The sequence below is a fragment of the Liolophura sinensis genome, chromosome 7 (assembly GCF_032854445.1).
Source record: "Liolophura sinensis isolate JHLJ2023 chromosome 7, CUHK_Ljap_v2, whole genome shotgun sequence".
NCBI classification, from domain to species: Eukaryota; Metazoa; Mollusca; class Polyplacophora; order Chitonida; family Chitonidae; genus Liolophura; species Liolophura sinensis.
The window spans coordinates 23,257,700-23,281,399 of NC_088301.1; the positions used below are offsets into that span (position 1 = coordinate 23,257,700).

Below are 23,700 nucleotides of genomic sequence, written 5' to 3' on the forward strand. Positions count from 1 at the left end.
TTAAGAATAGGTGTGACATACTGTGTCCACATTACTTACATAAAGTATAAATTCAGCAGCACTAGCACGAGTCAGCAGTGGCAGCTTATAACTCAGTTCGCAGTGCGTATATAGGCCTATGGGTTAGGGTTGGGTCATTGTTAGCCTGTTATATTTGAAATTCGACATACCGGTGAAATTAAAGAAATACACGGCATATGCAATATATTAATTGGATAAACAATCCATATAGAGCAGCACGTGGCTTAGTACCACTGAGGACCGCTAGCTCATCTCTCGGAATGCCCTGGAGATGTCCAAAGTTAGCTATTGCAGCATTATTATCCAAGAGCCCTCTCACCAGTGTTGATAGCTGTAAGTTCGAGTCTAGCTTATGCTGTCTTTCTCTCCAACTTTAATTCGGAAGACCTGGGACCACCCTGAGGACTGTCGTAGGTTTCTCCCGGGCTCTGTCGGGTTGCCTCTCATCATAATTCTGGCCGCTGTGGTATAAGTGAAATATTCTTGAGTACAATGTAAACTTCCAAAGAGATAAATAGCTATGTATGTATCTATGCTTGCGGTTTAACGTCGTACTTCACAATTTTTTAGATAAATAGCTAAATTTGCCAACGAAGTGCTATAACATATGAACGTTGTACGTGGTGTTTTCCTCAGGAAATAACTGATGACAGATATTATATATGCAATTTGACGCAAATATTTACGACTTTAACGTGTAAAGAATCAGTATCTGTATTTGGTACCTCTTGTTTTGAAATGCGCAGATCAATGTTACATACTCTAACGTTTTACTCATATATATATATATATATATATATATATATATATATATATATATCACTATTCAAACTAACTGCATTCAATATATATCACTATTCAAACTAACTGCATTCACTGTCATCTTCCGACGGGTAAAATGTTGATTCTCCTTTCTGGATGTTCGCGAAGGAAAAAGACCACCAAGCAACGTTTGTAACGTGGCAAAACTGCTTAAATTTGACGCTAAATGGCAATCAGTCAATAAAGCGGCTTACTACAGCATGTCCTGCCATGAGACCCCTAAATTAACATCAACCAATGTTTATCAGATATTCAATCATTTATTTATTTATTTATTTGATTGGTGTTTTAGGCCGTACTCAAGAATATTTCACTTATACGACGGTGACCAGCATTATGATGGGAGGAAACCGGGCAAAGCCAGGGGGAAACCCACGACCATCCGCAGGTTGGTGGGAGACATCCCATGTACGTCCGGAGAGAAAGCCAGCATGAGCTGTGCTTGAACTCACAGATAAGAGGCTCCTGGGTCATTACGCTGCGCTAGCGCGCTATCCAACTGAGCCAAGGAGGCCCCGATATTCAGTGCGCCGTGTTTTCGTTAATAATATCCATTGCTATGACATATTAAACAAAACCAGACATTTCAAAACACCAGAGCAGTTAGTAATTGCATGTTTATTACACATCAATAACATTAATCTAACCACGTTGTACAAAAAGCTCTGAAATAAATATGTAAACAAGGAATGCAAAGTCCATGATAAATTTTATAAACATTCTTGTCCTATTTCACTGAGAGCTTGCAGTCTTACCATATAGTCAGTCTCAGTAGGCTGATAAAAGTACAACAGAATAATATAGTGTATATCAAGAATGTCACAGCTAGTGTGGGTCTTGCCACAATGAATAATCCACAGTAATATGCACCGTGTGATGTAAGCAACATAGATTTCTAAGTAATCTGCATAAATCCAGTATAGCCTACATGATGACACAAACATGTTCCTTTATTAAACATTTATCAAACAATATGAAGATATTGGATATGAAGGTTTTTGCGTCTACATTTGTACACAGCATAAAAGTGTACAAAAGCTAAAACAAAACTTTTTCACCTGTATAACTCAGCTGCAGTCTGGGATACGACTCAGTTGTGAGCCGCATAAGTTACAGACAAGTTTAATAAGGCATTCAGGGAACACCGACTGCTCGCGTGATTGAACAGTTCGTAAAACGCATGAAGTTTAAGTCAGGTGATACAATCAAATACTGTCTAAACCAAAATAAAAGAGAATGACACCATCATACACAGATATCATTCTCTCATTAGATAGTGCTACAAGAATTTGTCATTGATTCAACAACAAACGGCAAAATTATAATACTATCATAATTATAACTGTTTATGGTATGCTTAAGATGGCAGAGCAGCCACTTATAATCCGTTGAGGTGGAAAAAGACATCAATGTGGACCTGGGTGGGCTGTGGAAGGGCAGTTGTAGTGTGTTTATTAAACAGACCTGGGTCGGCTGTGAAAGGTGGGTTGTAGTGCGCTAATTATACAGGCCTGGGTGGACTGTGAAAGGTAGGTTGTCAAGTGTTTGTTACACAGACCTGGGTGGGCTGTAGTGTGTTTATTATACAGACCTGGGTGGGCTGTGAAAGGTGGGTTGGAGTGTGTGTAGAGGGACCAGGGTGGGTTATGGGCAGTGGGTTGTAGTGTCTGTACACTGTTGAATGGGATATGGAAGTAGGTGTGTAGTGACCTGGGTGGGCTAAAGAGTGTGCATTGTGCGAATATTTGGATGAGCTACAAAAGGTGGGTTTAATATGTGAAGTGTGTTGATTGTACAGAGAACTGGGTGGGATTTGAAAGGTCTGGTGTAGTGTGTGCATTATACAGAGAGAATATTGAGCAGACGGTGTGTAAAATGGCATGTGATGGCAGCAGATGATTCTCCATAGAGAGGAGAGCTGTGTTTTGATGAGAAAACACGCCAGACTGCTTCAGCATCTTCTCAACATTCCACTCAAGCTCAATGGCTCCATCAACTTGGTCCAGTTGTTTGGGATAAACAGTTTCTATAAAATAGAACAATACACTACTTCTTGTATCCTGTGAATATTGTTAGTAAGGATGGCACAGACTAAAGCCATTGTAAGCATGACTGTAGTGCAGTGGGACACTTTGAATGGGACTATGGCTTCACAATAAACATATGTAACGATTAGTGTGTACTGACAGTTGGTATACAGCGTCATAGTGCTCTACACTAACTGACTTGCACAATTGCACAGTATTACATGGCAAACTACACTTGGTCACATAAATAACAATGCAATTGTTTATATGCACACATTATATTTAATACTACTTATAATAAGACATAAAATTATAGTTGTGTTAATTTGTTTTAGCAGTACTGGACACATGTTTAATATTTTACTCTTTTATATATTAATAGAAAATAAAAGCTTTTTAATAAATATATTGAGAGAATGATACCCAGGGGCTCTCTGGAAACATAGTCATGTAGCGCTGTTCTACAACAAGTACCAAGCTCAGGTCAAAGAGAATGCTCCCCACGGGTATCCTACATTTGGTACAACAGTTAACCACTGGGGCTGGTTTGAAAGCTTGCCATGATGATACATGTAATTTAACATGTAAAGGTAACATGGGAAAAAAATGTACAGTGTGACAATTGTTTGTTTGGGATTTGAAATTATGAAAGAGTTTCCTGCCTATTGAACTTGAGCTCAACACATAAAGTACTGAGGTCGTGAATTTGGTAATTTACGGTACTTAATACACTTACAAAGCATAAAGGATATGAACTTAAACAAGTGTCTCCTTAAAAGAGGAAGTTGTAACTTTTAGCATGAAGGGGATAGTGCAACTACTGATTGACCCGTATCAGTATGATGGCTCGGGCGGGGCGCCTTACTTCCCTTCGGTAAAGCGACTCAGTGAAGCAGCACTAGATAAAAGAGCGGTGGAATTCCGTCCTGCAACAAGGAGGCACATTACCTAAGCATTCCCTCATCGTCATATAACTGTAAAATTGTTAAATATGACTTTAAGCCCCAAGCCTCACTCACAAGGCTATACCATCTAACGAACAACATATCTTTACTTTTCCAAAAAGCCAGGAAAGAAATTTAATATTATGCTTTCAGCATTTGCAATAAATGTCCCAAAAATTACAAGAATTTGGGTAGCTAAAATGTTAACAGAGCATGAGCTATGGAACATGTCATTGTGTTGTGTTCCCCATGTGAGCAAAACCTGAGCTTAGTACATATGCCTGCATGTTGACTAATAAATTGATTTGCTTACGCAATGGCAACGAGTTTTGTAGTTCGAGGAAACTGTCCAGGGTAAACCACCAGCCTTGGGCATGTTTATATTATGTTAGAATGCAAGGCACAGGGTATTGAATGAATGCAAGACTGCCCAACAGCACCCTGAGATACTGCATACCGTGACCTATACCAAGTGCCTATGATGTTTGGGAAAGCAGAGATTGCCTGCGAGCACCGGGATTGAACCTACACTTTGTTTGTCTGTGAGTTAGTCAAGCTGCTAACCAAGCTGCTAACCAAGCTTCATGTAGCTGTGTGCTATTACAAGACAACTTGAGGCATCCATCTGTGTGTACGTTGTAGTTGCACCACCCACAATTGTCCCCATTGATGCTTGCCATATGTATGAAGAATGATGACTGAATGATATGCGTTGACCACGGAAATGAAGAGTACCTGATTAAGTATACTAGTACATGTAATGTAAGGATACAGCAATTATATTTATGCTTTACAGGTGAGCCAACAATAAAGGTTGAAAGACGGAACAAAAATAAACTTGAAAATTAACCATTTTATTTTGTGATTTTCCTGTTTTTGAAGGCTTTTGGATAACATAAATATGTCTTAAACAATTACTGGGACAATCCACATGTGCCACAAATTAGATGATTTTTGAGTTTTATATTTGCACTGCCTTAAAACATTAGAAAAAGAAGATTTTGCCCGTAAAACAGAAATATTAATTGATGAGGCCTAAAGATTCAAAAGTATTGTACATCTGGATACGGTTCAGAGACCTCCAAGTTGCTCCAAAGATGTACAGGAGAAACAGACGGCAGAAATAGTTAACTGTTGTATTTCTAATTTGATGATATAAAAGAATACTAGTAAGTTAATGACCATGCAACCTGATGAAGAACTGAGTAATGATTTGTTCACTCAAGACAACAAAATTGAATATTATATTCGATTATTATTTTAAATCAAATGACAAACTTTATTCGAATGAAGTGATGATTTACAAGAAAACTGATGGATTGTATTGCATGCACCGAGATTAAAACCAATTGAGACAACAAGCCTCAACAGAGGTGATTTAGACTACCTGTGCAGAAACAAGGTTTGCGTCACAAATGGTGAAAATATAAAATGAAGTGTGAAGTGTTCATCAAAGATGGCAGGATTAATTGCAGATGATGGATTTATCTGTCTCTAGTCACCCCAAAATGTTGTCTTCTGTTGTACTCGTGGGAGGAATGGAGAGGATCTGAAAAGAAGAATAGATGGTGTTTTAAAGCATAATAACCAAGCAGAATTTGTTGCATGAACAGCATTTATATCTAAAACCATCTGGCACTGGGCTGATGTGAACAGGTATCAAAAATAAATAAGAACACATAATGTGGGTAGTGTGTGCACTACATAACAACAACTAGCTCTAGAGGAATGCACTTAACTGAAGCTAATGAGGCAATCATGAGCACTGACCCAGGAGTTGAAGAGTCAGTTGTGCAGTACATAATTTAATTTGGCTTTTAGGATTTGCAAGTAAATTGCATGTTTTGTTGAATTTGGCAGAATGCTTCTAATTTATTTATCTGATAGTTTGTTAATGCTGTACTGAAGACTTGTTGACTCGTATAATGTTCATGAGTATTATGGGTTAATGAAATGGGAGTGCCCATGGAAAACCACAATTTATTTATTTGGTGTTTTACGCCATACTGAAGAATATTTCACTTATACGACAGCGGTCAGCATTATGGTGGAAGGAAACTGGGCTCAAAACCCACGACCACCTGCCAGTTGTTACCAAACCTTGCCACCTAGGACCGCAGAGGAGATGAACTGACTGCGACTGCATTGGTGACAGGCGAATAGCTCTGAATACAGGCAGCTGACTTGGGCCATACATGAACTCTGTTATACCTCTGTGTACATATACTTTGTATAGTAATATACAGTATTACAGTACAGATATTGTGTTGTGTATATTGTAGCTGAGAGGAGATCGAGATGGGTGAATATTACGATGCTGCTAGTTTATTTACTTATTTGATTGGTGTTTTGCAATGGACTGAGGAATATTTTACGTATTTAACAGCAGAAAGCATTATGGTGGAAGCCAGTGAGAGTACAAGGGAACTTAGTTCACAAATATAAGCCAATTATTTGATGACAAGTTTTGACTGAACAGACACACAGATGAACAAGACCAAATATACGCACCATCTGCAAGTGCAATTTAAAGACACCAATATTGTTCGCATCTGCAAACAATAACACTGATGGCTGCTGTGGTTTTACTGTCTATACTGTAAATGCACTGGCAACCATTACACTTTATACTCTATGGCTTGCAATAATGGGTTAAATGCTAAACTGTAACAGATTAAAGCAACTGTGTCACACTTTTATTACAAGAATGACATTTGGAAGTACCGGTGGTGGGAGAATTTATTTGCATAACTCACTCACATGTACTTGTGTTTTACGAAAGGTGAATGTCAGCACTTGGCTTGCATCATGGTTGACAAGGATCTTGAAGATGCCTTTGAATGAATCTGTAATATAATAAAGCTGGAGGTAAGATAACTATGTACAACAATTTTTTTGGCAAATGGAATAATATTATGTAGTGCATATATATATATATATCAGAAAAGACATGATAACCTTAAGTGAAAAGATCGCTTTGGTGTATTTATGTACTTGTTAGCTTGATTACACATATATTTTGTAAAAGTGTTGCCTACATGATTTACATACATTATGCTAAGGGAGGGCATGAGATGACCGCTGATGCTGCAAATGGTTGTGCCTTGAATAATATTTAATGTGTGACCGTTACAAAAATGTAACTACATGCACAGTTAACCACATATTTTGAAAGGATTTTATTTAAATTAACTGGTTTGGTTTGAGAATTGGCAGTAAAAATTAGTACTGTTACTAATTAACTGAAACACCTGCAGCTACACAGTGCATGTACATGTAGCAACAAGGAACATAAAATTGTGAGGAGGAAATCAGTGCAAAGAGACAAGTTAACAAAATGGGTTACTAATACACAGTTTCTTTGATCTACATATACACATTTAACCAAATTGACCCAATATTATGATTGATAAGAAGAACCATAACGAAGTTGCACTGATGGAGAGGCAATATGATGAACAGTGAAACAATGATATACATATGAAAGTGACCTTACTTGATTTTGGTTTGAAGCAATACTGAAGGCCATGTGTAGAAAAAACTAGAAGGTTGTGATGCCAAACATTAAAGGTAACATTTTATGAAATGCAACTAAAATTGATGCTTGGGAGTTTTGAAGTGTGTGAATGAGAGAAATTGGTATGAAAACAAAAGCTTTTTATTGGTAAACTGTGATATTTTTGCTCAGTATGTCAGCTAGTTTTAATACAGTTTGATTAGTTTGGGTGTGCAACAGTTTCAGAGACGAACTGTTTTGTGGACATTAAATGGCTCTACATATGGCCCTGATACTGCATAATATTTGATTATTTGTGCATTTCACTGAGACCATGGCTGTGCCCCAACCCACCCCCCCCCCCCCCAAAAAAAAAAAACATAGGCCTTTGGTCAGCAGCTGGTGAGCTTTGCCAACACACAGGTTTTGACTGGCAGTGCTAGACAAGTGCATTCTGTGTTGTGTGAATTTTACTTCTGAAACCAACTTCTTTGATGACGACCACACAATCCATGGTCGACGGATTATTGTCATGCTTAAGGAGCCATAAAAATTAAGAGCGGGAAATGTACAATTGCCTTCCAAACTGGGGTGGCTATATGTATCTTGTGTATCTTAACCACTGGGCCACTGCCTGCAAACTACAATATACTGGATGAAGGCAAATGTTTTGAAAGCAACCTTAGGTATTACCTCAGCACCAGGAGTGATGTAGACCACTTGCTGCAACTTTGAGTGCAATTGGGAAGTGCCTTTGTTTGCAAAACTAGTAGCATATACAGACATTGTAGCACACTTGTTGACTGTGGCCATCTTTACATGTTGCTATGTATTTTACAATGATTTGCAACACTATAACGAAGAACATAAACAGATAATGTAACAGGAGTTCATGGTTGAAATGGCAAAATAGGTGGCTGTTGATAAACTTGAAAGATGATATGTCCTTACCAATGTTGCATAAAAGGTGAAAAGATTGGCCTACCCCATATTGACAAGAATGCTGAGGATAAGTAAACCTGAAATTTAAAAAAAGGTACATGTAAATTATGCTTTTTTTCACCGAACACATACTACATGTATGATAAAAGGAAACTCAAGTAATGTTATAAGAGATTTGTATTTAAGATAAACTTTACATCATTTAATCAATGTGATAACAATGAAGTATGCAACGATTAGTTGCATACTTTAGATTAGTTAGGAAAATGACCAAGCCTCTGGTCATAAAACAATTGGCACACTATCGATATATTATAAGAGAAGGCTTTAATCAAGAGCATGTATGAGCAACACAAACAGTATGAGGCTTACAGAAAAAGTGTAATGGTGTAAGAATGCAATAAAAACAAATGAACAACAACATGTTATGCTAAACTTATAATTGCTACCAAAGGGCTCGCCTGTATGAGACACATGAAGGCAAAACTTCGGCCCAATGCATAAAGAACTGAAATCGTGAATTTGGTAATTTACAGTAATTAATATGCTCAAGGAGATTTATATGTATGTAAAACTTCAGGTCAATACATGACATACTTTGTAAGATACCAACCCTATACTGTGCTCTACAAGTGTGCAAACCCTGAGCTCAATACCTGCAGTACTTCTTAAGATACCACCTCCTAACATTTTGTTTAACATCATTTTCTCCATTATCAGATGCAGATGCTGACGCCCGGGGTACGACATAAGCTACAAAGTTTAACCATAGAGGCTGCTGATAATAGAAGCTGCAATACATGAGCATACTGATGCCAGAGAGCAACAAAAGCCATTTTAGGGGGGGGGGGGGGAAATAACAAAAATTCAACATGTAAAAGATGTACATATATACAGCTATGCACAAGCCACAGATGTGTGAACATGAAAACAAAATATGTTTAGAACCTGGAAATTTTGTATGATTTTAATACAGCCATGAGATTGAAATAATACACAAATACTAACAGAACTGAGGAAAAATAACTGAAGCAGTATGTTGATTAGAATCTGCATTGGTAACACATGACAAGTTTATAGCCATATGATGGCCTAGTTAATGGTTTTGGGAACCAGAATAATATAGTTTCTGTACAAAGAGTTAAGCTTAGCATAGATTTTCTGGACATAGTTTACATGTATAAAACTTAAACACAAAAGTGACACAGGCGTAAAATAGACATTCATGTAACATGATCTAAAAGAATATACAAGTGTGATGGAAACACAAACACATCTGAGATTAAAATACTGAGGAATAAGACGGAATGTTCAAGCAGTTGAACTTGGAACACAATGGATTACTGTAAAGTCCTTATTATTCTCTGGAATTTATTTTCGTGGGTTTTCTCCAAAACTATGTTCGCTGGAATTAATTTTTCTGTATTTAAGAGAATACTGAAAGACAAATCTTAAAATCTTAAATTTTCCAAGATAAGATATGGCCCAAATTATTCAAGCACGTGAAACCTGAATCATCATGGGTGGCTTTAATTCTCCTTTGTTTCCTGCAGTGTCACTAATCCTTGTGATCTGGATCATAGATTAAAACAATGGGGGATGCTTTAACACTACGTAAGAAGATTATCTTCGCACCTACTGTGAGCAGTACTCAAACAGGTGTCACTTCTTTTTGATTCACTGATGAGTACTTTTAAACATCTGGCAAAGTGACCTGTCACCTTTTGAGCAGTTTAACACAAAACATATGAATTCACCATTATCGGCGCCAATCACTCATTCTTTATCAAGCAACACGGTAAGTTTTGCACTGTTTTCAGTTTTAATCGTCCTCTGTAGCAGGTTAGAAACCGCAAACATTGCTGTAGCTGTCAAACGGCCATTGTGTTATACACACTTCACAGTTTGTTAGAACTTATTGGATCACAAGAGAGACACAGCTAATGACATAGCGCTTATCACAGCGACATTCATTAGAAGCCAGCACATGCGAGAATGTGCTTTTCTTTCACTTTACTGGCACAGTGAAGACTAATCTAACTACAGACGAATGAACTCCCACTTTGTTTTATACCAACAAAGCCTTAGTATCAGAGTTTGTACATATTTAAACCATAATTTACCTTCCCTACTGTAAAAAAATTTAGCTGGCCCACCGGCTTTCTTAGCTCAACTCCATCTGCCTGGCAAAGATTTCACTTCATTATTACTACGACCTGTAGCACATCATTCAATATTGGATATTTTTCGCTGAAATTATTTTTTGCAGTAAATTATTGATACGAAAATTAGTTCTATGCAAAAATTAAGTACTTCACAGCATTCTGTTTTTGCTAACCATACACAAAAACACAATTAGAGGTTTTACACAAATGCATTTTTGAGACAGTGTGAAGCCGAGAATGGCATAACATAAACATGCATTAGGGGAATGTTATGGGAGCTTGATGCATGCAACATTTAAAGAAGGGAACAAGTGCATGCTGGAAATGGTACATGTTGTTGGCATACTGTATAAATGATAAATTTATTTATTTCATTGGTGTTTGACGCTCAAGAGCATTCCAGTACAGCATTATGGTGGGAGGAAACTGCGCAGAGTGAGGAGGAAACCCACAACCATGCGCAGGTTGCTGGAAGACCTTCTCATGTACGGCCAGAGAGGAAGCCAGCATGAGCTAGAGTTGATCTCTTAGCGACTGGGTCACATGGCAGCACTGGCGTGCTAACTCCCTAACTCCCTCAGACAAGAAGGCCAATCTTGTTTCAATGGTATTAAAAAAAGGATATGTGACATATGCAATGGCTGTAGGTTTGATGGGTTGCATAAACAGAAATTTAACATGCATGTAAAGAAGTACTTCCGAGTGATTATACTGAAATTTGAAACATGGTGCATGAATGGTAGATGATGCCAGTAGGTGATGTACACATAGAAGTAAGGGTGTAGTGCATACTTCCAAAATGTAGCATATCACTAAACTGACATACATAGGTCGCAGAAAAGGACAGGCATTACGAGCAACCACATCATACACTGGGCCTACTGCGAACTAGGCAAGGATCTCGGCTGTGATCTTTTAATATGGGGTTAGGCATAGATCACAGCCGAGGAGTCATCCAGGTTAAAACAGTGGTATGTAAAAATAGCCAAGCGCAGAGAAACTATGCGCAACAAAAATCTGTGCAAAATGTACCAGTACATGCATTAACAGGGCAAAACTCCAATGAATTATGTTCACCGAGTCATCCTCTGTTCCTCTGCCAAGTTTTCCAACATTCTGTACCCTTTACGGCCAGTAAATCTAAGATAATTCACAGTTGTGACTTACGCTCACATGCCGTGTTGACATTTTGACCTACTAAACCATGTTACTGCTACCCGCCCATGTGCATTCGTGGTTGACCTTTCATTATGTCACTATGTTTTGAGCTGGCTGTCAGTTCTGACATGCACAAAGCCATGTGACTGAGGAGATTCAAATTTGATAGAAGCCTATGGCACAAAATGACAGACCTCACAGTTTGTGCAAACTGTCAGAATAAAATTATTTTTTTAGCAAATGAAAAACGGGGGTTACCTTCGACATCCGCTCCATTCAAAATTGGGTACCATAGGCATTACGGTGTGTGAAGGCCTTGATAGTTTTTTGCCAAAGGATGTGGCAGGTACGTCAGAAAAGACAAAACGCACCCTGACTGTTACCATTTGCTGTTGAAAGCAACAGCTGGCAATTCGTCAGAATTTCAATTTCCGGAAATTTTCCGGAAAGGTTATCCGCTGCTGCGCATGTGTGCCTCGCTAACCCAATTTTAAAAACATGCCAGCGCATGGCGACCTGCCAAATACAACCATATTTTTGACTTCAGCTAAGATTTACAGGAGAGTGGGGATGTAAAGGCGAGTAGCGGCTGTGGCAAGATGTGCGCAAATATTTTAGCTTTCAGAATAGCCGTGCTTCATGTGTATTCAGGACGAATCTAAAACTCATGCATTTGAATTGGACGAGGTTGTAGCTCTTTGTAAGCAATATTCCGAAATTGGGTGCAGACAACTCTCGGGCTAAGGATGGCTAGCGGTCCAGTATATATATAAGCCACTCTTAGACCGAGGTCTCGGGCTAACTGTGGACAACACCAGTGTGTTGAGGATAGCACACTGAGAACCAAAGAGTGCGGTGAAAGAAAATGCTTACATATATTTCTGCACAAACCTAGCCACATAGAGCTACCACCAACCTTACGTTTGCAACTACTAAGTTGGACTTATTAAATACTGAGGATGAGTACGTGATGCACTAACATTGCTAAAATAAAGAGCACAACAACAACTTTGACAGTTTGCGCTGTTGTAACTAGCCTACATTGTACACTGATGAACTCAAATGGCACAGAATGGCAAGCGTAATTCACAGATTGGCGAGCACTGTTTGGATTAATTATGACGCGTATAAATTTTTACTTAAAAAATAGTAAAAATAAGTGAGCTTACATCAGCTGAGGTAGCAACACCTTCCATTGAACTGAAGTTACATATGCCACTGATCGACCCGAGTAAGAACTGCTGTGATTGGACGAAACAGCCAGGTTTGTAAGATACGATCTGATTGAGTCCAACAATTTGCGGTCAAGCCATGGTGTACGAGTGCAGGCAATGTTTCATGTTGGGGATGCAGAGTACTCTATTAAAAGAGAAGCGTTAACATGTGCAGGGATCCTTTGTTAAAGTGTTCCGACTGGAAGTTCATGCCGGGCGGGTAGGCCTAGGTTCATATATCATATATGTACATGTATATATTATCTTTGTATGTATTTTTTGACTTCATAAATGGGCTTGCATGGTGAAGCGAACCGGCGGTGTCCAACTATATATTATAGGCGATACTACAGGTTTTCTTCACATACCTGGGAGAAAATATGCACGTGCGTGTATTCAAGTATAAATATAAAAACTGCATTGCCAGAGTACACGTTACACACTGAACGAGGAAATCGACATGCGTTTACTCACGTTTGAAACACGCAGACATGAACTGACCAAGCTGATTGTGAATGCATATATTGAAAATTTAACACTAGTGCTCAGACTGAAAGATCTCTTTCGGGAATATTTGGTTGGCCCTGAAAAGGGCCGTTGGGTTGTTGTTGTTGCTGGTGGTCCGAGAGGAGCTGGAGTCTAACCGCCGAATCCGTACAGAGTGCGGCCTTGGCGTTTCAAGGCGTAGACGACATCCATGGCTGTGACGGTCTTTCTCTTGGCGTGCTCGGTGTAGGTGACTGCATCACGGATGACGTTCTCGAGGAAGACTTTGAGGACACCGCGGGTCTCTTCGTAGATCAGACCGGAGATACGTTTCACACCACCTCGTCGGGCAAGACGACGGATGGCTGGCTTGGTGATACCCTGGATGTTATCACGCAGAACCTTCCTGTGGCGCTTGGCGCCCCCCTTTCCCAGACCTTTGCCTCCTTTACCGCGTCCAGACATATCTACACCTTCTATTGCGCTGAGCAAGTAGAAATATGCCGACCACAAGCCCGGCAGCGCTTTATATACCCACGACTCGGACCTGGACGAAAGCACGGCGTATACAATTATCTGAGCGGTGATTGGTTGAAAAGCGCGGGCCGGCTTTGGCTCTGCCAGTCAGGCGCAGCATACAAAGCCATACCTCGACACGTTAAGGAATACCTCGATCTAAAGCAGTCTGTCCCGTCCGCCCTAATCCCCCCGTAACCCCCTCCCACTTCTCATTCCACAGTGATGCAAACACACACACACACACACACACACACACACACACACACACACACACAAAGAGAATGCAGTGTACATGAAAATCCATTATTGTACCAAGCACCATAACGGGATTAATTATGAAAGTAATTACCCGATTGTAATTAACCTTCATCACCCACAAGCTTAGATTACAGAGAATGAATGATTATGGCTTAACGCCATAGATTACAGAGAAGATGTAGGCATATATATGCTAAGTTTCATGGAAATCGATTCCATACTTCAGGTAGAGGTGCATGGACAAAATCTGAATACACGGAAAAGCACTAAATGTTGGGCAAAGTCCTGAATGGGGGTAACTGTGAAAAGAGACAGGCAAACAAGCGTATACATACACTTTTAATGTGATCAAATTGCATGAGTAGGCCTACCTGAGACGCACACACATCTTGTGTACAAAACGTGCGTACGACACATTGACTTTTTTGAGAGCATACCGCACATATCGGAGACGGGCGATCTTATATACACGCTGCCCCAGCAGCAATGCACTTTCCAACTTAGGTTCACTGATTGGCGCTCGCCATGTATTTTGGTCTGGACCGATGAGAAAGATTCCCTTTAGAGTTATTCCCCCTGAACGGCCACTCGAAAACCAACTCTGCTACATGGCCTGCATGTCAGCCTGCTTCTCCTGCATGCCTGCCCGGACCTGTGCTGTCTACAGCTACAGCTAAGTATATGCCACTATACATTTAACAACAGCATCATTTTACGCGCATCTATATGGTGCCATCCCTCGACAAAAAGCAGTCTCTCCTATCCGCCCCAATCCCCCGTCACCCCCTCCCCACTTCTCATTCCAGTGATGCAAACACACCCACAGAGGCTTTTCTATATACATATATATGGTTCGTATTGGGATCATGTGGCTAACTAGTTTGACTTCATATAGGCCCGGATTGTTTCATGGGCCATTCGTTCATTTTGTGCATCAATTGATAGCACTACTGGTACATCCGTTTCAAGTTTGAATGGAGAAATGCAGCAATCAGAAGAGAATGGAAAGCTCTGTTTTGGCACTCGTGCACAAGCCCCTAACCTTAAACCTATTACATTATGCACTGCCCTGTGACATTGCTCCACGCGTACCAGTACCTGCAATATCTAGAATGTCTTCATACATGTATTCTACTTGGTTTGCTACATATGTATATACTGAACGTATGTTCGATGGGGAAAGCACCTCAGTCCATACTCCGGCGTCCATTGCTGCCAATGTATGCATGTCGATCTCCTTACAACTACAATGCTGCATGCACGGATGTATAGATGGCACGCACGGACTTCCGTGCAAGCTTGCACAAAATATGTAGGCCTACTCGCTATTCAAGAAACTTGATATAACACACACACCAGTCCAGGGATGTGTAATCATTTTCTCCAGTCGCCAAAAATCTGGTTTAAGGTAGTATATATATGAACGTATATCTACATGTAGGCTAAATATAGACCCGCGAGTACACTCAAATGCCACCAAAAGAATAAAATAAAGTTAAAATAAAATAAATACGGGCGTACATCACATAATGTAAAAACGTTGCGCACTTGCCTGGGGAAGTACTGGCTTTGGGCGGGCAAGTGTTGCATCCATTTGGAGTGCACTTTGATGAAGGGTTCTTGTGGGCAAATTTATTGTGAAAATGAAAACTATAGGCCCAACAGGTGGCTAGCGAAATCCATGGCAAAAAGTGACCTTTTCCTCCATGCTTTAACAATGGGCGGCCATTTAGTTTTTGTTTTCGACACAAAAGGGTGCATGATAACGTGTCCCCCAGCTTCGGACCCGTCTTACAGAATCTATTATTTCTTCATTATTATTATTATTACATTTTTTTGTGTGAGTCCATGTATGCATGCATCAATTCTGTGACTTATTTATATATACGTGGACATACACGTTGGGAGCTACACGGGCTCTGCCCGGTTTCGTCCCACCATAATGCTGGCTGCCGTGGTATAAGTGGAATATTCTTGAGCACGGCGTAAAATAGCAATTAACAAGTAAGTAAGCAAGTAAATAAATAAAATAAATAAATAAATATAGGAGCTATATGGATGAGTTCTCGGTCCACTCACTTTCGCTTAATTTAGCACAATTTAACACCTTAAGTAGTGCTCAGATTGCTGTTTGTGGACGTTTGTCATTTTACTGCGCTACACACTATATAAACCGCTGCATGCATGCATGGGAAGAGCAGACGAAGAGCAGTGAGTGAGCAACCTGTATGTGTATGGGATGCTTACATGGGGGATATGTAATGATTATGCCTTATCGCCACATCGGCAGAATTCCAGACATGCACATCATGGCGAGTATATATAGAGAGAGGCTGTCCTCTTACTTACATGAAAGTAAGATTTCATATATAGGACGTGTAAATTAAGAAGTAATGTGTTAATTTTAACAGAAAGTCTGTTGTCTTAGTGATGTAATAGAATGTGTTTGTGTGGGTGCACACCAAATAAAAGTGTTATTAAAATAACACTGTTAATAACGTTTTTCTGTAACAGTTAACTAACACTTGTAGGCGTTGAAATAGGATGTGTTTATTAATTAACGCACGAAATTAAACGCGTAAACATGTTTAGATGTTAAATCAACAACACCGAGAATATACTGGATTAACACGTTTGAATGTTAATGGGATAACACTTGAACACGTTGATTTACCTGTAACAATTAACTGTCATTCAACCAAAAAATTAATGTATTAACATGTTATTAGAGGCCCACGCGTTTGGGAAAAAACGCTGGGATGGATCTGTTGATCATATACACGGTCATACGTCAATCATATACACGTCGTTTATAAGGATGATATGTATAAAAATTAAACCATTTTCAACAACAACAGCAACAACCCCGGAAACAGTGTTTTAAAAGTTTTATTAACATTTATTTCTGGTTATTAAAATCACAAAGTGCTCTTCCAAATGACATTTGTAATAATCCAAGTCTGTTACGTTCATGATGGCTCATGTTTAAAGTGAATGTTGCAACAAAAAGTTTACCGGTTGGCCAAAATGCATTTAGCAAATCAGAAATCAGCCAATAGATTGCTTGATGCAGCACACTTCTTTCATCAATTGTGGCTTATATAATATACATGTAAAAAAATTGACACAAATAAAACCCACGTTTTCATGGGATGATGTAAAAGTTAATTTGCCAGTTAGTCAAAATGCACACCAAAATGCAAACAAGCAGAATTTATCATGAGTCCGTGGATTCCCACACATACCAAAATGCAAACAAGCAGAATTTATCATGAGTCCGTGGATTCCCACACATACCAAAATGCAAACAAGCACAATTTATCATTGGTCAGTGGGTCAAAAACGCCTTACACATGAGTAACATGTTACATATTACTCTGTGTGATCAGTTTACTACTGAGACAGGAGGTGTAGCCTGGTTTAATACTTTTGAAAATTTTATCCAGTTAGAACATTTCTTCTTAGTGTAGAGGTCCTCTAGTACCCAGTGTTGTAGTATACACAAGAGAGGGGAATATATGGCTGGATAGGACATATCAAAGACATAGTACACAGCCATGCGAAGTATTAGCCTGTTGAAGGCATTCTCGGTGTTTGTAAATATGAACTCTCCACCTGCCAACACATATGCACATTTGAAAGTGTCGCCTGCAAGGAAAACCCTAACAGATCGAGGTGTCAAGGGAGCACTCTGAGGTTTTTCGGGATTGTATCCAACTGCTGAATCTGCAGAATATAAAAACAAATGTAAATTAGCACTTTCTGTTAATATTGTTGGATATTCGCTTTGCTGTATTCAGAGAATACTCACAATTCCCCCACTTCTAAGTTCTGTTAGAAATTTGTGTTCATGCTAAATCTGCTTCCACATTATCTGAAGTCAGTTTTCTGCTCTCTAATTTCATAAATCCCTATCTGAAACAGTTTACACTCCAATAGCTCATGTGACACAGGTAACAGACTCTGATCTCCAGATGATATCACTCTTCAAGGCTATCAGTTGATAATGGCACTTAGTATGTGGTTGCACCTTGCACTTGCCTGGATAATGGAAAGGCAGGATTTGGACTTTTTCCCTTTGCCGCGATCCTTCATGACCAGTTTCTCAAGGTGCTGAATGAGCAGTATTTCCCCTCAAAGTGTCACTTTCCTAAAAAGAAATTTAACAAGGCTAAACCTTTGCTCTTTGGAGAGCTGCTCAGAAGTACATATACAGTAAGAAATACATAAATAATAAGTTCTGAAGATTCAACTGTTGAGTGATGTTTTTCAGCACATCAGAATTGGAGGCATGCTGTTATTTGTCAGATATACCAACCAACCTTTTAAATGCACTTACAAAATCTCCCTGTGCAAAACAGGGATAGTTTAGCAGAATAGGAGATGTTTTTCCATCTTCTATTGTCCTTATCCACTGCAACCGATTTTTGCGCATCACGCCCAGAAGGAGTCTGATGTCGTTTCTCCCACAAGGCCCTTCCCATTCCTTCTGTAATTCGGCAACGTTTTTCTTATATTCCTCGCCAGAAGTCATTCTTGAGGGGATGGTTTTGGTGGAAGTGGAAGCTTGCACTGGACCCCTTGATGACAGTTTCAGTTGTTTTCTACTGCTTCCTTCAGAGGGAGATCGAGGGCTTTGGCTGTTCGCTTTGAAACGCAGTGTCCTTATACGTTGACTTATTTTACCGACAAAGACTGAAACAAAACTAAACATTCTAAGCATTCGAGATGCATACTGCATTTTCTTAACAATATGTATAACAGGTTGCAGTTTACTGCATATACTAACCAAAGCTTGTGTGATTATATACAATTAAAATGTCGTCAGAGGTGCTAAGTTAGAGTTAGAAATGATCCTCAAAAAAAAAAAATTTGAACTTCTAACTGGGAAAAAGTGGAGACAAGACAGACCGCTTTGCTTGATGCAACAATATGCATCTGCTAATGGAAAAAGGTATAATATTTTTGTTCAGACATTAAGATCAACTGGTTTGGAAGCTGCTCAAAAATAACAGGCATTTCTACTACCATTTTAAAGGCCAATTCCTATCACACATACATGAGTGTAATGTTTTCTGGCGTTTTCCGCCCCAAATGGGCGATGCATGCCACACCTTTACGTGATATTGGGTTGGCTTGGCTTATTTTTCCTTAGTTTGTTATGTATACATTAGATAGGTAAATATATGCACTCATATATATTAGGTTCAGGGCAAGTTAGGCTCATAGACGAGGGGAGACAGGCATTAGCATATATAGTTCCGTGTTAAAGACATATACCGGCAATACATATAGATACATAGTCACAGAGTATAAAAACAAATTCACAGCTGAAATATTTCCATGTAAAATAAATACCTAAAACAAATTTTTTCCCCCTTATTTCGTAAGATTAATTTAAAATCGATGGCAACGGGTTAAAAAAATTGGCAACTGCCCGAAATACCTTATTGGTGTTGTTCCTGGGACATAAAATGCATTTCGTGTCTATCGTTTTAATTCCCAGGGCTCGCAATTCTCTGTAAAATAAATTTCGTGCGTAAGTATGGCGTTGACAATGTAACAAGAAGTGGTCTGTGCTATCCTCCACCATACATTCCTTACAGAGGCCTCTATCATGGAGAGCGAAACGAAATAAATATGAATTTGTTTGTATATGGCCGGATAAAAACCTGAATACAAGGATCTCATCGTGGCGACAACGTAAAGAAAAACTATAGGTAAGGGACACGGATGGATTATGCGTATGGAATATTCTACCCTTTTTTGAGTTGTCCCAGTCTTGTTGCCAGATGTCAATAAACTTGGGAGTAATAAAACTAAGGCATTCAGATAAAGATAACGGAACATGAACAGAAATATGGGGAAATGAAAGTGCTTCTTTAGCTAAACTGTCGGCCAACTCATTGCCAGGTACGTCGACATGAGCCGGTACCCATTCGAGTGATACTGAAACACCCATAAAATGAAGGTCAGTACATAGATGTAATAGCCGATATATAATTTTAGAAGATGTTTTCCAGGTATAGTTGATACTTGAAAGATTTGGATATTTTAACGGGCAAATCGTTGAGTTTGACAAGCACCTCTTTATCAGACTTCTTTGTACAGATAACCCCTTCAGTCTTAGTAGACGAAAATTTAAAACCCCATTTATTGCTCCATTCCATGATGGCATATATTCCTCGCTGGATATATCTCCTACAAACATTGATGTTTCGAGCACGAATCCATAGGGCTTTATCATCGGCAAACAACGAACATTTAAGCCTAGGATGAATAGCTTTCGGCAGATCATTAATGGCTATATTAAATAGAGTGAGTGATAAAACGCTCCCCTGTGGCACCCCATTGTCTACAGGGCGTAGCTGAGAAAAATGCCTACCGACACGAACTTGAATAAAACGATCAGTTAGAAAATCTTTTATCCATCCTAGCATTTTCCCACTTATACCAATATCCTTTAGTTTCATTAATACACCCGTCCTCTACACCATATCATACGCCTTTTCGATGTCTAAAAAAAAAAAACAGCAAATAAATGCTCTTTAGCAGAAAAACATTTTCGTATTTCAGTTTCCATTGTCACCACATGATCCGTAGTGCATCTGTCAGACCGAAATCCACTCTGTACAGAGGACAGAACATTATTTTTTGTTAGGAAATACACTAACCGGGAATTGATCATTCTTTTCATGTATTTGCAGATGCACGACGTTAGAGCTATGGGCCGATAGAATGATGGTAGGGACTGATCTTTTCCAGGTTTAGGGACTGGAATGACTACAGCTCTCTTCCAGGTGGATGGTTACCTCATGTTTGACCATATAGTAATGTACAATAAAAGTAACGTGTTAAGACAGCGCTCAGGCAGGTTTCTAAGCATTTAATACGTGATGGCGTCTTCTCCAGGGGAAGAATCCACATGCGGAGATAAAGCTTGTCTCAGTTCTGTAATACTAAAGTCGTCATTAATGGCCATATCATCAAAAGCTACATTGTTAAAAGGGTTCATTTCTTCAACTTCATTTTTATGTGGGATAAATTCTGGATTATAGTTGTCTGAACTGGACACAAAGGAGAACGCATCAACCAGAACATTAGCTTTGTCCTCAATGGACACATGTTTTACCCCGTCAGATATAATTGTGGGAATTAACTTTGTTCCATACAGATTTGATGGTAGACTTGGCATTTAGACTAGAACAGAACTTTCGCCAGCATTCTTTCTGCGTTCTCTTGATGGTCCGCTATGCGATAGCTTTGGCTTTCTTACATATGATGTCCTCCACTAATCTAGTACGTCACGCTCGGTTCTTCCGGCGCATCTTGGGTTGGACTACTCCAGATGACTTTGGAATAGAGTTATTTGTCGCAGTGGACATAGCTTCAAGTATGTTGTTGCTAAATATATCAATATCTTCACTGAATGTATCACTTGAAAATGATTTTATACATTCATGTCTACACAGATCCCAGTCGGCTTTATGTACTTTCCAACGGTTGTCCCAAGCTGTTGACGTGTGGGGAAAATTGTATATAGCATAAACTGGGTAATCGTCACTCCCAATAGGAGAGGTCTTCTCCACAGACCAAGTATAATTTTGACTGATATCAGGTGTACATATTGCAAGGCCTAAGGCTGATGTATTGCCTGTACAAGGGTCTATGAGTGTTCCTGTACCATCATCTAGACTAACTAAGTCATTTTCTTGGATAAAATCTACAACTGTTCTTCCATTAGTGTGTTATTTCCCCACCCCTCAAAGGACTATGAGCATTAAAATCTCCACAAATAATATGACTTTTTGCAAAAGGATAGAATCGAATTAAAATCAACTGGGTTTAGCTTTTTACAAGGATTATACAAGTTAACTACAGTAATAGATTTGTTATATAAGGTAGAATAATTAACAGCCTGGCATTCTATAGAGGTAAAGTGGGGCAGCTCTATTTCAGAATATGATAGCCCATTTCTTAAGAAAATAGCCAGCCCACCCTTCTCCCCTGTATCCCTATCACGTCTATATATTGTGTAGCCAGGGTAGGTGAAATCAATAGATTTCTTTAAATATGTCTCTTGGAGACATACAACATCCGGAGCTGGAGAAACATTGGATAAATGAAATTTGAACTCCTGGCCATGAGACCGTGTAGCCTGAACGTTATATTGTAGGACATTAAAAGCCATTACAGAGGTAATAGATGCTAAGTAATACAGATACGAGGTGGATACTGTGGCGATTTTGCTAGAGACAGTATATTATTTCATATAATTGCATGGGAGGTTAGGGGTTAATTTTCTGCCTTGTCCATAACGTAGACACAGGTTTTACCTGTAGAATGTAAATTTTTATGGGTTAGACATATCCTTTAATTAAATTAGAATTTTTGTGGAATATTTTGAAATATATATATATATATTTTTTTAACATATAGAGACAGGGTATTTTGTGCACTCATGAGAGCAAGTTGTTTTTGGCGCCTTGATATAACTTTTGAAGGACACAGTTTCCGTGGACCCCTGTCCTTTCCAACGTAAGAATTTTAACACTTGATGACTTAATCAGAACACCATATTTCACGTATAATACACTGACATGTTGAAGGAGTTTCTCTCCAAGCTTGATGATCAGATATTGTTTGACTAGGTTGTAAACAACAGTTTTTTTTAGCGACCTTAAGTTTGGCGAAACATCCGCCATTGTTAATATTTTGAAGTGACAAATTCGAGTAGAGTTTCCATTACTTTTGGACATATTCTTGCTGTAACAAACCACGTACGGCATCTTTCCAGTTAAAACAACATTTGTACTCACTGACTGTGGCATGATTTTGGCATAAAACGTCCTTTGTACCAAGTTTAAGACACTAAATCATTTTTTTGTGGTTGTTGTTGTTGCTTCGCCGCGCACGATCGTCGTTCACGGTGAACTGCCGCTAGACGAGGTTGTCTACTTTACGACATCCTTTAGTGTTAAACTCATATTGAAGAGTTTCAAAAGGGGCATTAACTTGTATTTGCGAAAGTAAATAGTTTCACTCCACAGGCTCATCTCCTTTCTACCTACAAGTTATTGTTCATCTTTCCATTATTAAGAAAAAAAAAATGTGCCATGACATTAGATACGCATGTACATGTATAGTATTTCTATACACAGATGTTGTTACTTTGGTATTAGCCAATCAGTGCTCTGAGTACCATCCTTGGTACTCATGAATATTTATGAGTGTAGACTATAAATACTGGGCAAATTCCCACTTTTAGTCCCAGATGATCTCGGACCACCGTCGTGTTAACATCTAAATTTCCACCTAGTTAGCTTTCTAAGGCAGGTATTTTACATGTATATAAACAGTGTGAAGTGGTAGCTAGATAAGTTGTCAGCACTGCAGTGGGGTTTCAGCTTTAGAGCATACCTAGAGACAGTGGGACTGCTAGTTCCAAATTGTGACACAAGTGTTCCCAGGCTGTGGGACTGACTTTCCCAGGCTGTGAGACTGATATTCCCAACCATGATTGAGACAGTATATCTCAATAGTTTGTCACTGGGATTTTCTGGACCAAAATTTTATAATTCCCAAGTAAGAGCTGAAACATTTATACTGGGAGAATTTGTGCATAAGTGCCCCTGAGCAATCAGGGGA

At 39.1% G+C, this 23,700-nt stretch overlaps 2 protein-coding genes and 1 long non-coding RNA gene across 7 annotated transcripts; all 3 read right to left on the reverse strand.

The window, feature by feature from the left end:
• Positions 1-5,054: 5,054 nt before the first annotated feature.
• Positions 5,055-23,631, reverse strand: LOC135471454 (uncharacterized). 5 transcript variants are annotated; one of them, XR_010444443.1, is made up of 4 exons: positions 22,872-23,631; positions 8,262-8,329; positions 6,575-6,660; positions 5,055-5,363 (listed from the first exon to the last, which is right to left on the reverse strand). It is a non-coding gene; the product is annotated as an uncharacterized LOC135471454 (long non-coding RNA). The 5 variants fall into 5 exon arrangements; XR_010444444.1 differs by lacking the exon at positions 22,872-23,631 and adding an exon at positions 12,745-12,783; XR_010444441.1 differs by lacking the exon at positions 22,872-23,631 and adding an exon at positions 11,834-11,926.
• Positions 13,402-13,748, reverse strand: LOC135471451 (histone H4). The gene has a single exon (XM_064750698.1). The coding sequence runs from the start codon at positions 13,738-13,740 to the stop codon at positions 13,429-13,431; it is 312 nt and encodes a 103-aa protein (XP_064606768.1). The 5' UTR covers positions 13,741-13,748; the 3' UTR covers positions 13,402-13,428.
• LOC135469688 (uncharacterized) lies at positions 16,919-18,766 on the reverse strand. Its single transcript, XM_064748249.1, has 2 exons — positions 18,392-18,766; positions 16,919-17,842 (listed from the first exon to the last, which is right to left on the reverse strand). The coding sequence occupies exons 1-2, from the start codon at positions 18,764-18,766 to the stop codon at positions 17,438-17,440; spliced, it is 780 nt and encodes a 259-aa protein (XP_064604319.1). The 3' UTR covers positions 16,919-17,437.
• Positions 23,632-23,700: the final 69 nt, after the last annotated feature.

Excerpts from the sequence above, each read along its gene's own strand:
- LOC135469688 (XM_064748249.1), bottom strand. The coding sequence starts at position 18,766 with ATGTTTAGTTTTGTTTCAGTCTTTGTCGGTAAAATAAGTCAACGTATA. Across the intron at positions 17,843-18,391 it reads GTTTTGCACAGGGAGATTTT|CAAAGCGAATATCCAACAAT; the intron begins GTAAGTGCATTT and ends CTCTGAATACAG.
- LOC135471451 (XM_064750698.1), bottom strand. The coding sequence starts at position 13,740 with ATGTCTGGACGCGGTAAAGGAGGCAAAGGTCTGGGAAAGGGGGGCGCC.